This window comes from Cynara cardunculus, unplaced genomic scaffold, assembly GCF_001531365.2.
Source record: "Cynara cardunculus var. scolymus isolate 2C unplaced genomic scaffold, CcrdV1 Un_Scaffold_4470, whole genome shotgun sequence".
Taxonomy (NCBI): domain Eukaryota; kingdom Viridiplantae; phylum Streptophyta; class Magnoliopsida; order Asterales; family Asteraceae; genus Cynara; species Cynara cardunculus.
In genome coordinates this window covers 32,664-45,016 of record NW_020201910.1, presented here as the reverse complement: position 1 = coordinate 45,016, position 12,353 = coordinate 32,664, and the positions used below count along the sequence as shown (strand labels likewise).

The following is a 12,353-nucleotide window of genomic DNA, read 5'->3' as shown; positions in this document are numbered from 1 at the left end:
TTTTGTGAAGCAAACCATGATCTGCCCAACATCCTTCACAGCATGCCTGTTGTGAAGGTATGGCCAATTTTACTATTCCTCAATCAGGTAGTTACTTTGTGCAATGCTATACTCTGTGTTAATGCTTTATGTTAAGATATTCCTTAAAAAGTACAAGCATATTCAGTTTAAAAACCTCCAAAATGAAAAAAAAAAAAACAATCAGTTAAAAGAAACCAATGACCTTGATTACATTGTTCACCATCATTAACATCATCTGAGATTATCTTGTGAATATCTTCATTAGACATTCTTTCTCCTACAATCAGAATATGTAAAAACATCTTTTTAGGGAGTTTTGAATAGTTGCATCCAGTTAATGAATCTTCACAACAAAAACAATCATTCAAATTAAGCTAATGGCCTTAATTACCATATGCATTGTCGAAAACATTGTTTGAGATAAGTTGCTGATCATCTTCATTAGACATCCTTTTCCCTGAGACTGAAATATCTTAAAACCTAGATCAAAGCCTACATTCTTATCAACTATATTATAAGGAAAGCAAAAATTAAAAATAAACAAATTACGTTTTATGTAAAAGTTTTCTTACTTGAATTAAGGTAGAGAATTCAGTGCAGAATTGAGGCAACGTCAATGTCAATTTCTATTGAAATCGACATCCTGGATGAATTTTTGTGATGTAGGTTAAATGGTAGTCGGAGTTGTCAATTGAAGATCTTCAATCAAAGCACTGGACCAATTGATGCATTCAATCAATGTTTACTGGTCGAAGAAAGAGGAGATCGTTAGAGAGAGATATCGAGTTCATCACAGGAAGAAGACGAAGTCGATCATGGCGGTAAGAATCAATTTTCATTTGTTTTTTATCGTAAGGTTAAAAAATAAAATTTATATTGGTCAAAAATACCCCTACAGTTTAAATTTTATGCTAAATTTCAATCGTTGGATCATTATCTATAAAAATTGATCAATGGATATAAGTGGGTCTTACGGGTCTCACCAAAATCTATTGATCTCACGTGAACCCAACCCTACATATATATATATATATATATATATATATTAGCAAGCCAAACATTTTTAACTTATTGGTTATGACCCAAATATATTCCTAGCCTAACATCTAACATAATCAAAATCGATGACTAAAATCATTAAACATATCGACACATTTGTTATTGACGGTCTCCAAATTTTGAAATCCCTCAAAAACTCCATCAATCTGTTGATCTTTCTAATCCATGGTTTGATTTCGGCACACATCATCAAGACATCAACCAAGTGATTCAACCAACTTAGATTTGGCTTCTATTTTGTTTGGTCAAGAACTTGAGACTCAAGAATTGAACCATTGAAGGTTGTAAAGTCGTGAATTTTGTTATTCAATACCCACAATAGAGTTATAACTTTGTTAATTTGTTTGTTTTCTATATGTTATATATTTATTTGTTTGTACTTTGGATTGCTTCGACTTTGTACTCAAGAACTGCTTAATTATTACATTTATTTGTTCAGATATTTTGTTTTGTTAAAATAGATATTTAATCTAAAATTCTAAATTATATATGTTTTTTAAGTTTAATATTTAAAGTCCATTAAAAACCCAAACCGCCTAAACCTGTCAGACCAGACCGTCTTTTCATGATCTGGTTTGACCGATCTGGACAATTGATATCAAACCGCTCGGTTTGAAAATTTTATAAACCGTCAATATGGTTTGGTTTGTCGTTTGAGGGGTTAATCTGCCCAAACCGGACCGCGAACACCCCTGTTGGAAACGTTTGCCAAGAATTATACAACGGAAAACCAGAAATTGTAGCACTCGAAATTCTCCGATTATCGTCTCCTTTCATACTTTAATCCTATGTCTTGCATCACTTGTATGCGATTCAACACTCTACCTCATCCCCACCATGTATGTAATGCTACCGGTAACCTCAGTTTATTGATTTATGCTCTATCTCTTGCTAATTTGGGTGTTTTTTGTGACAAATGCTGTAGGTCAGGTGTGGTTTTCACACATTAGACGTTCCTGTTGCTTCTTCTACTCGCTTTCACTTGCGGTTTCATTTGAAGCATGCTCAAATCACAGGGGAATGTCTACAACTCCGGTGTGTACGTGGTGGCGATGTGAGTTTGGTTCCTTTTTTTTACACGATATTCCTACAAATTTAACAATTTTCATGTTTGAATGTGTCAAGTTGTCTGCTATTTTAGCGAAGTTTTAAGCTAAAATTTCTTGTTTGAGCATTGTATGAAGTGTTAATAATGTTGATTTTAATAAATTATATTCGATTGCCTGTCGGTATTTTAGGGTTTAGATGCGTATATAGATTCAAACTTTGCAATTTTCATGGAATTCACATAAAGGAGCTAAGAAGAAACAGCGTCACAGTAGTCCTAGTCCTGATGTGTGTATATGTGTATGTTTCCAGTGTAAGAGAGAAAATGAGTGATGTTTTTATCTGTTTTCATAATACTGATGTTCTTCCTGCATGTACTTCTATATTGGACCCTATTGGAACCTGGAATCTGCTAAGGTGGAGGATTTAGCAATATAAAATACAATAGAGAATCTGTTACAATTTGTTGCATGTGTACTTTCGTGCCTAACATATGACCTATTGGACATCCCTTGTTAGTGGCTTCTATTTATCTAACTTAGATTCAAAGTGATGTTCGTGTTGCTAACTACATGTTGATTTGCAATTTTTTAGTATATTGCTAATGTTGACTCTTAACTTTAAGGTTAGCCTCATGGGTTATCAGATCTTTCCAGCAGCTCCGTAGAACACGAAGGTATTGATTAATAGAATTATTTTGACTCAATAGCGATGCTACATATGAGAACTTACTTCTAATGCAGAGCTCCTGAATATTTCACATGTTCTGTTTTGGGTTCAGGGGAAGGCAATGAAAGTCAAGGAAAGTCATCCTCATCACATGAGTACTAACTACTTGCCTTTCATTACTATTGCTCAGGCTATTGTATTTATTATTAGTTCTGTTATTCTATATTTCTGTTTGACTTTATTAGCTGTTAACTCATTTCATGTATATAAAGGCAAACCTATAAAGGAGGTTTTCTAGTTATCCTTATGTTGGGATAATAGCAGTCGGATCCTGGAAATCACCTTGCATTTCATATGATCATATCATTGTTAATATGTTGATTTTGGAAAATTAAAGTATACTGGTTTTTAAAACCATTAGGAAGACAGATAGCTCTCATAATCAAGCTGTGTTACGGATGATACTGGTAGGTGTCTAGCCTTCTGCACCTTTCTCCTTTCTTCACTTTTGCTTTTATATACACACAAATACATGCATACACATATTACCAGCTGGACAAGCATGGTCAAGTTGTTTCCATCGTTATATGAACTTAAGATTCCAATACTCAGGACTACCCAACCCAATTCAGTTTCACATTGTGGATGCGTTTACTTCATGTTGATTTGTATCATTGTCCTGGGTACTTTACATAATGAGTCTCTCCAGTTCATGATGGAGTTCTGGACGCTTATGACGAATGGTGTTTGGGCTTTCTAGAATTGTTCAGATATTGCATCAACTGGCAATCTGGCGCTCAATAAAACCCAAACAGCATCATGTCCTCCCTTTTGTCAAGTTTCAATATGTTTACAGTTTACTCATCAAATTTCACACATAATTGCTCAAATTTTTATAAATTGTATCAAATTCCTTTGACATTTTTGGTGACAAAATTGAATTTCTATTCTTATGGTTAGTATTTAAATAGTGATGTGTGATGATTTGCAGATAAAAACAATAAAGGACTGTTGCTGTTTACATTTTTTAAGCAAAATGCTCATCAATTATGGGATGAAGCCATTGCGGGAATAGTGAATAACATTGGGACTTGTATCATGAGATTTGTTTCTTACTGGTGTTATTTTTCATGGAATTCTCAGGATATTGGAAAAGCTTAGAAGATATGGAATTTCAGGGATATTGTCCTACGGGCTACTGAACACTGCTTATTATCTTTCTGCCTTTCTCATCGCTTGGTAAGTGCTTTGTACCTAAATAGTTAATAGCTGTGAGTAATTCACTTCTAGATATTTAGGTCATACAATGACATTATCACTTGGAACCTCCTGCTTTTGAAAAATTACATACACGCTATTTTCATATCATATCTGTTAAATTCATATGAACTCCTTAGTGCAGCAGACAGAAATCCAATATTTTGGAGTGTTAACCTTTGCATATCTTGAATTTGCATCCTTTAGAGGGGTGAAGACATTAATTGGGCTTCTATGAAAATTGGCATTTACATCATGAAACTCCTAGGCATGAATAAGGAATTCAAGGCTAGAAATACATTGACAGTTTACTGCTTTGTCATTTATAAGTAATAGTATGCAGCCATAAGAAACTCTATCATCAAGAATGTACTATTCACTTACCTGAAGAATGGATAGATGAGGTGATCACAGTTTTATGATCATTATGTTTCCTCTAGAGTCTTTCATCTCACAGTTAAAACTTTTATGCAAGTGACTATCATGTGCTCCTTTAAATGAATTATATTGTTACATGCTCATGAAGTGTATTTGTTTCAGTTATTATGTTTGATGGCTGTTCTGAAGCAAATTTTGTATTTTGTATTTTGGAATTTGAATTGGAATCTGGTCATTCACTATGACCCGCTTTGGTGTAACATCTTAAGCTTTTCAATGAGTTTTTTACTCACACAGCACGTAGCTATGATTCCAGAAGTTTGTGGGCCATGTGTATCTTTGTTTTCTCCTCTATCCATGCTTATGCAGTTTGCAGTCTGCTTGATTTATGCACTGGATTAATCTCTAGTGAGGAAGATGTAAGGGAGTGACAAGAACATTAGTCAGTCTTTGACCTCTTTTAACAGATTAATCTTGTAGTAGTATTACCAACACAAAAACCTTGTCATTTGCCTCACATAAAACATACGTCGTGAGAAAAGTAATTCATTTATTTGATTCTGCTGTACTATCCACTGTGTAGTAAGTTCACAATTTTAACCAACAGTAACATCGTAGTTGGAACCTGGGTCCATATAAGTCAATTAATATGTCACTTAATCAACAGATGTGTATAGTTTAGTTTGAAGAACCATTAATATTATCATCCACGTTTCTTATCCTCAAAGCTTAAAACTGAATTATATAAAAAGCAACCAAGTATATTGATTCTTAGTAAACAAAAGGGGGAGATTGGCAATCTATTGCAGCAGGATCATCTCCCTCTTCCTTTATATGTTTTACAGTTCACTCTGCTCTTCACAAATCCACTTAACATGAATTATGTTTATTTATGGTCTAGGTTCTACATTGCCCCAGCACCTGGGAAGATGGGTTATTGGACAGCGGTTAAAAGGTGTTTCTTCTTCTTCATCACTATCATTGTCACATCATTACTATAAGTATCGTAGTGATAATTTGAATCGGATAACAATGTTGCAGATTTGTGAAATTGATGGCCATGGTCTGGGCTGGAAGCCAAGTAACTAAACTTGTGAGAGCAGGAGGGTGAGCTGCTTAACCTTATTGATGTTTATGTTGATCACCATCTTAATTTATGCCAACTCTCTCACACACATGCTTTATGGGACTCTGTTTTGTTACAATTTTTTAACAAGTGGTGCCTTTTGACTTCCGGAAAATTTTGTAGAGATCATATAAAAGCTTTAGAGAAGTAGGAGAAATGTTATTTTCTACTATATGTTGATTACAACATAAGGAACTATATATACAAGTAGAGGTTAGGAGATAGACGACAACTACAACTCCTAACAATATGGGATAAGCAATTCTTATTAGAGTCTATCTATAACTCTCCATTAATCCGTATCCGATTACTATTCTACATCATATAACAGAACTTGTGATTTGCCTGTTTTGTTTCATCCAATTACAATTACTTTTGGTATAATGATGTCTTTCACTGGCCTTAGGTTCCCTTATAGTGACCATTGGAAGATTTGTGATTTTTTATTTCCATTGGTGAGGCTGTTGGATGAGCCGACCAATAGTAGGAGACCTATATGTTTTACACACACACACACACACACACACACATATATATATATATGTAACCCCGACTTTCCAATAAAAATGTTGGCCTACTTCCACACCAGATATATCGTATAATCCATTTAGTGTGTTGATGGAACATGATAGAACGGGTACTATGTCTATTGGTTCGGGTGAATTCAATAGTAGACGTCTGTAGTCATTCCAGCCTTCCTTCGACTTTCATGGCCACATATCTTTCGGCTAAGGAATGGGGTTTATACATATATTTATGTATACACTCGTACACACACACACACACACACATATATATATATATATACACACACATGTATAGAGGCACAAAAAAGCCCAAGACCCGGACCCGGTTAGAGTCCGACCAGAAAAAGCTGGATTTGGCCCTCTTTCAAACCTCAAAGCCTGGGCTTTTTTTGCTAACTGAAAAATGGGCTTGGAAGGCCTGGGCCTTGTGTGTATATATGCACACATATAATTGTATATACATACATGCATACATAAAACTGTTATATTTTTGCTGCGTATATATACAAACGTATTCGTACATAAATATACACACACATAGACAGTTTTACATATACATGGATGTATATACATACATACATGTACATGTATATATCTATGTATATGCACATATGTCTATGTGTGTGCGTGCAGCTGCCAAAATATGCAGATAAGTATGCTGATGTCTTTGTGCTTATCATAGTGATTCCTTACGACATATCTGACCTATTTTTGTGGGTTATATGTTTTACCAGATAGTAGTTATCTTCAGGAGACAGATTGTCACTAGCTTTGGACCCCCCCTAGTTATTGTCAGGAGAAGTCAAATTCTCAAACAATGCTGGGGTTTAGTTTTAGTAGTCTTATCAAGTCACGGGTTGGGTTCCGGTGAGGAGAGTTAAGGTGAGAAGCGTAAGAAGGGATCTCCATCCTTGGATGCACATTAGGATGAGATGCACCGAGATGCACATGATCAATCCCCGTATCAAGCGTCATTCATGGGTGGGTTTGAGATTAAAGACGATCAAGGGTCCAAATCCCTTCTTACGCTTCTCACCTTAACTCTCCTTCTCACACGATCCTCCGCCATCAAATCATAGGTCTATGTGTTATTGAGGAAGTCAACAACATGTATGCTCTTGGATGAGAAAAATAGTGATAATCAGAGAAGATTTCATTACAAATTAAAGAATGAGGGTGAGAGTTGGTGAGAGTTGATCAAAATTTAAAACAACAATCATATATCAAAACTGAAATCATAAATAAACATAGAAATTGTTTACATAATCCAAAGATGACACTTGAAACCAACTCTTTTAATTGACATCAAAATCACTTCCTGAAAACCTGTGTGTGTAGTTGGTGTTTGTGTGTCTGCTGCCATAGAGCTATTGTAGTTGAAGATGCAGCTGTGTGTGGGCTGTCATTTTGTTGGCTGTCAGTTCAAATAATATTTAGCTAAGGGGCCTTACTGTGCAAGTTGGGTGGCACTTACCTTACCGGGTGAGCATGGTATGGACTCAGAACCTTACCCGGTAAGTGATGGAGAAGATTCTTACCCTATAAGCACTTACCAGGTAAAAGATGCTTACCAACAATCCATTTTGATGGCCGAGGATGTTGCCCGATAACATGAGAGTGGTGACTCTTGGATAAGCGCTTGCCGCTTACCCCTATATCTCAATGAAAACGTACTTGTCTTTTATGCAACTAGCTTGTACACATGTCAAAAATAATATTGTAATTGATATCTTAATATTGGTGTTCTAAAAGGCTCACTGCCATTTTGTGTTGTGGCTCAAGGCTTGTGTCTGATGCCATGTTTAGCCCGTGGCATGCCATGGCCTAATGTGCACTTTGGTAACGCAATATTTGATTTTTCTTATCTTTTTAATGTCTTCCTTGTTAGTTTTCAATATATATAATATCATTTACATTGTTTAATATCATTGAGTAATTGAGTCATAGTAAAGCATGTGTTTATATATATTATATATCAATGGTGAAGGATCATGTGAGAAGAAGAGTTAAGATGAGAAGTGTAAGAAGGGACCTGGACCCTTGATCACCTTTAATCTCAAACCCAACCATGAATCGCGCTTGATACGAGAATTGATTCAATGCATCTCGGTGCATCTCATCCTAATGTGCATCCAAGAGTGGGGAAATCAAAAAAGCTATAATAAGGCAATCCATGGGCATGGAACCCCGAAATAGCCAATCCCTTCTTACGCTTCTCACTTTAACTCTCATTCTCACCGAAACCCAACCCGTATATCAATTATATTTTACATGAAATAGAGATTACTACTATAAGTCTTGTCTTAAAAAATAGGGGGGCGGGGGGCTTCACGAAAATAGGATTAACATTATTATAGGGTGTCTTCTTCAATTGGTTGCATCTCGAGACTCGCATTTTCTTTGCTTATGATGTATAATACGGTTAACCAAACCAATATATCCCACTTGAAAGTAGAATTTAGAGGTAGAATGTACACATACCTGTCCTTTACCTAAAAAGGTAGTGACTGTTTTTGTGAAGACCCATAACTTGTGCAATATATAATAAGGCTAACAAACTTTCTTAATCCATTTGCTTATATACGGTTTTCCTCAATTCTCCGGTCTCATCTTCATTTAGACCACATTTACCTTTTCATTTCTTATCGCACGATATAGACATGATGGAAGTGTAAAACGAACGGCTGCTTATTTTGCAGGGCTTTAGCACTTGCACCTCTGGTTGACAAAGGTTTAACCTGGTTCATGGCCAAATTCAAGTTCAAATCACAGGCAAAGGTTCGTTTCATTTAAGTGATCGACTAATCCTCCTTTCGTTCATATACGTGACTTGTAACGATCTGCAGGCCTTCACGGTGATTGTTGGGTGCTGTTTCGGGATTGCAGCTGTGTTGTTTATCGTTGTGACGCTGCTTTCGGCCTAAACCTTCTTTGTTCCTATTTATTTACCCTCAAGACAACATTCACCCAACCTCTCTATAGCATTTTGGTCTGAGATTTGAATCGTTAGAAGGGCATTTATGTCATTTTCTACCTTTTTCATGAGTAGTTGTAACCAACCAGATTTGGCAATCATAAGCTAACCTATTTTTTAACTTAGGTAATAGTTTGTCTTTTAAGAGATGCTGAAGTCTGAAGTCTTATTTCACTTCTGATTGATAAGAGGTGATGTTGAAGTCTGAAATTTGAGTCAATAAGACTGTTTGTTTTTATAAACCGATAAGTGTCTGAATTTGTTTAAATTATCCATTTCACCCATTAGGAAATTATAGTTTTGAATTTATAGATAAAGTTGTATAATTTTCACATATTTATTTATAGCCATTGCTGTAAATTCAATGTACTCTACGGATAGAGGAATACATAGAGTTGAACATAGTAAAATAAGAAATTGAAAGATTTCGTTGAAGTTGTTCGTTTGGAAATTTCCCGAAAAGCTAATCATAGGTTCCTCTCTCCATCGGAACAATAGGGCYGTTATGCTCATTACTAAACTTGTTGAAGAGATGAAATATAACCAAGGTATATCTTTTTTATCAGAGGTTGAATCGATCATCGAAGAAGAATTAGGCCAAAAATTAGGATACATTCTGGGAAAATCAAACTTCCATCGAAGAGAAGCAAATGAAAGGCTTTCATATATCATCATTACGAAATTTACATCTAAATTATACAATTAGCATTCATTAAATGAAAATATGTTGTTAACTGTATTTAACACATATATATCCTATTAAAATACATCAATTGAGAGAGGTGAGGATCAATTTGGTAAAAATCGATTGAGAGAAATGATCAACTAAGGTTAATCGATTGAAAAACACCGTTGTTGATGCTTTCGAGAACAATAAGAGGTTGATTTCCCTCTTACCAGATAAGAGGGCAATAAGACATAAGTGCCTCTGAAAAATTGGAAAAAATAAACGGTCTGAATTGCCCCATCTCTTGACGAATCAAACATAAGAGGTTGATAAGAGTTTTTTTTAAAACAAACAAGACCTTAATTGAAAAAATCCCGTTTGATTAGAAGTAGCATTTCAAGTTTACAAGTTTTTTTCCTTACAATTGTGCCCCTTATTTTTTCAATTATTTTTCAACATATAATTTTAGGTTATTTTAAATTGTCGTCTTGGCTTGCAGCAAATTTTTGACTAGCTTATCAACTAACTTATCATTTAATGGTTAGTTTTTCCATTTGCAAGGCTTATCAATTGTTTGCCAAATATGACCTCTATTTCCTACCAATTTGCAAGGGTGGACCTATGCATGTCTCATATATTCTCGCAAGGTATAAAAAGTACACCTTCTAAGCTTTGAAGGATGCTCCAAGATGTTAGAAATATAAAAAACATCAACCAAAAAAAATCTCGAGATAAACCAAAAAAGGGGGAAAAATCTTCTTAAATCAACCAAAAAACTGATAAGTCGCTTGAAATTGACAAAAGAAACTTTAAAAAGACCTCAAACTAGTGGAATTCGTTTAAAACAAATCAGACGATTTTACAGACCTTTGATCCACCTTAAAGGTGTACAACAAACTACAACTACCCATTGTTGTATTTTTTTGAGAACTTTTTGGGTATTTTTAAATAAATAGAAAATAGATTCCATAGTCGTATCGTTAATTGACAAGATGGTTAAAAAATGGAACAGATTTTGAAAATTAAGAGTTGAAGAGGTCCAAGTAAAACTTTGCGTTGGAGGCCAAACTGTCAAACCCCAAGCCATAGGTTTTAAACGAGCCTTTTAAAATCGGGTATTTGGACAACAATATTAAAGATTGTTTGATAGATTTGATACAGAATATTATAAAAAATTATATGATTTAATATAAAGTTAAAAATAGTTATTTAGTAAATGTTCTAAACGGATCATAACATTTTAACTTTATGTATGAATTTAAGCTAACCTGGGTGCATTTGGTATATTGGAGAGAACAAGACGTAACAAAACATGGATCATTGTTCCACGTTTGATATGGGAAACAGACAAGAACAAACGTGTTTCGCCCTCACCCCATGGAACAAGGTGAAATATACCTATATTATACCTCAAAAACAAAACTTAATTCTCTTCTAAAACATCAAATACGTCTGTCTCTCTCTCTCTTTACCTTTTACTCATTCTCTAAATTTTATTTATTGTACTAATGTTCTCAAAATATTATTTTTGTACGGTTTCTATATTTTAATTAATTTATGTAATTTATTAAATATTAATAATTAAAAAAATAATATAGTGGAAACTATATAAACATTTTATTGTGGTGTCATTTTGAATAGTATTGACGAAAACTTTCTAATGATAAATTTTGTTTAAAAAATATTTATTTTATTATAATCTAAACAAAAACGACTCATCATGAGTAAAATTTCATCACGTTCAGTTCTGTCTTATTTAGACATATCCTATCATGTCTAGATGCTAACCACCTCGAGTGTTTTAAATTAACAGATTTTAAAACATGACGCAAACGTCATGTTTACCATGGTATCATTATATCTGATAAAAGCAAACAAGCTTATCCCAATTTCCTAAAACAAACATTCAGAAATTGATTCTGATGGGTTAATCTAAAATCATTTGTGATTGTGCCAAACTATTAAAATATGATGCTCTCTAACTACAAAACCGGTCATAACCATGAAGGATCAAATTGACACTCACAAAACCACATCAATACTATCAACCAACCATTATCTAACAATACAAAATATTACTACTATAAATGGTCCTTTTCTTACTCCTTAACCTCCCTTTCTTCGATATAATCGAATCGCTTCAGGGTGTATATATATATATATATATAGTTAATGTTCTCGTTTGAACCTTTATCTCTTTCTCTTTCTCTTTCTCTCTCTCTCTCTCTCTCTCTCTCTATATATATATATATATATATATTTATATATTTTTTTGAAATATATGATATTTATATACAGTAAGTATATTGTCTCTTACCGAGCAACAAAACAAACGCTTCCCGGCTGTGGAAAAGGGGGTGGAGTTTCTACAAGGTCTTGGGTTCAAATCCAGCCCCACCCACCCTGTCCCAGGACACTCCCATTTACATGTTCTATGATGGTCGTGAGACCGGTAGGATGAAGGTACAGGTACTATAGAGGGTACCTCAAACCCTTTTTCCACAACAAAACAAAAAACATCAGTTAACGATATGCTAAATTCTGTGATGAACTTATCAAGGGCAAACGTATCAGAATAATGTGCAAATTTGGCTCAAAAATAGGATTAGCGGAAAAAGTTAAAAGTAA

General features: G+C 34.4%; 1 protein-coding gene across 2 annotated transcripts; it reads left to right on the top strand.

Annotated features, from left to right (window-relative positions):
- The first annotated feature begins 1,771 nt into the window (after positions 1-1,771).
- LOC112504051 lies at positions 1,772-9,181 on the top strand. 2 transcript variants are annotated; one of them, XM_025108020.1, is made up of 9 exons: positions 1,772-1,919; positions 2,006-2,134; positions 2,758-2,803; positions 2,909-2,951; positions 3,940-4,035; positions 5,333-5,386; positions 5,473-5,538; positions 8,784-8,862; positions 8,931-9,181. In XM_025108020.1, exons 1-9 carry the CDS (start codon positions 1,869-1,871, stop codon positions 9,006-9,008), a joined length of 642 nt encoding a protein of 213 aa, XP_024963788.1. In that variant the 5' UTR covers positions 1,772-1,868; the 3' UTR covers positions 9,009-9,181. The 2 variants fall into 2 exon arrangements, 1 of the variants encoding a protein (XP_024963788.1); XR_003068122.1 differs by having other exon boundaries at positions 1,790-1,919; positions 2,753-2,803.
- Positions 9,182-12,353: the final 3,172 nt, after the last annotated feature.

Excerpts from the sequence above, each read along its gene's own strand:
- LOC112504051 (XM_025108020.1), top strand. The coding sequence starts at position 1,869 with ATGTCTTGCATCACTTGTATGCGATTCAACACTCTACCTCATCCCCAC. Across the intron at positions 2,804-2,908 it reads CAGCTCCGTAGAACACGAAG|GGGAAGGCAATGAAAGTCAA; the intron begins GTATTGATTAAT and ends TTTTGGGTTCAG. Across the intron at positions 4,036-5,332 it reads TCTGCCTTTCTCATCGCTTG|GTTCTACATTGCCCCAGCAC; the intron begins GTAAGTGCTTTG and ends TTTATGGTCTAG.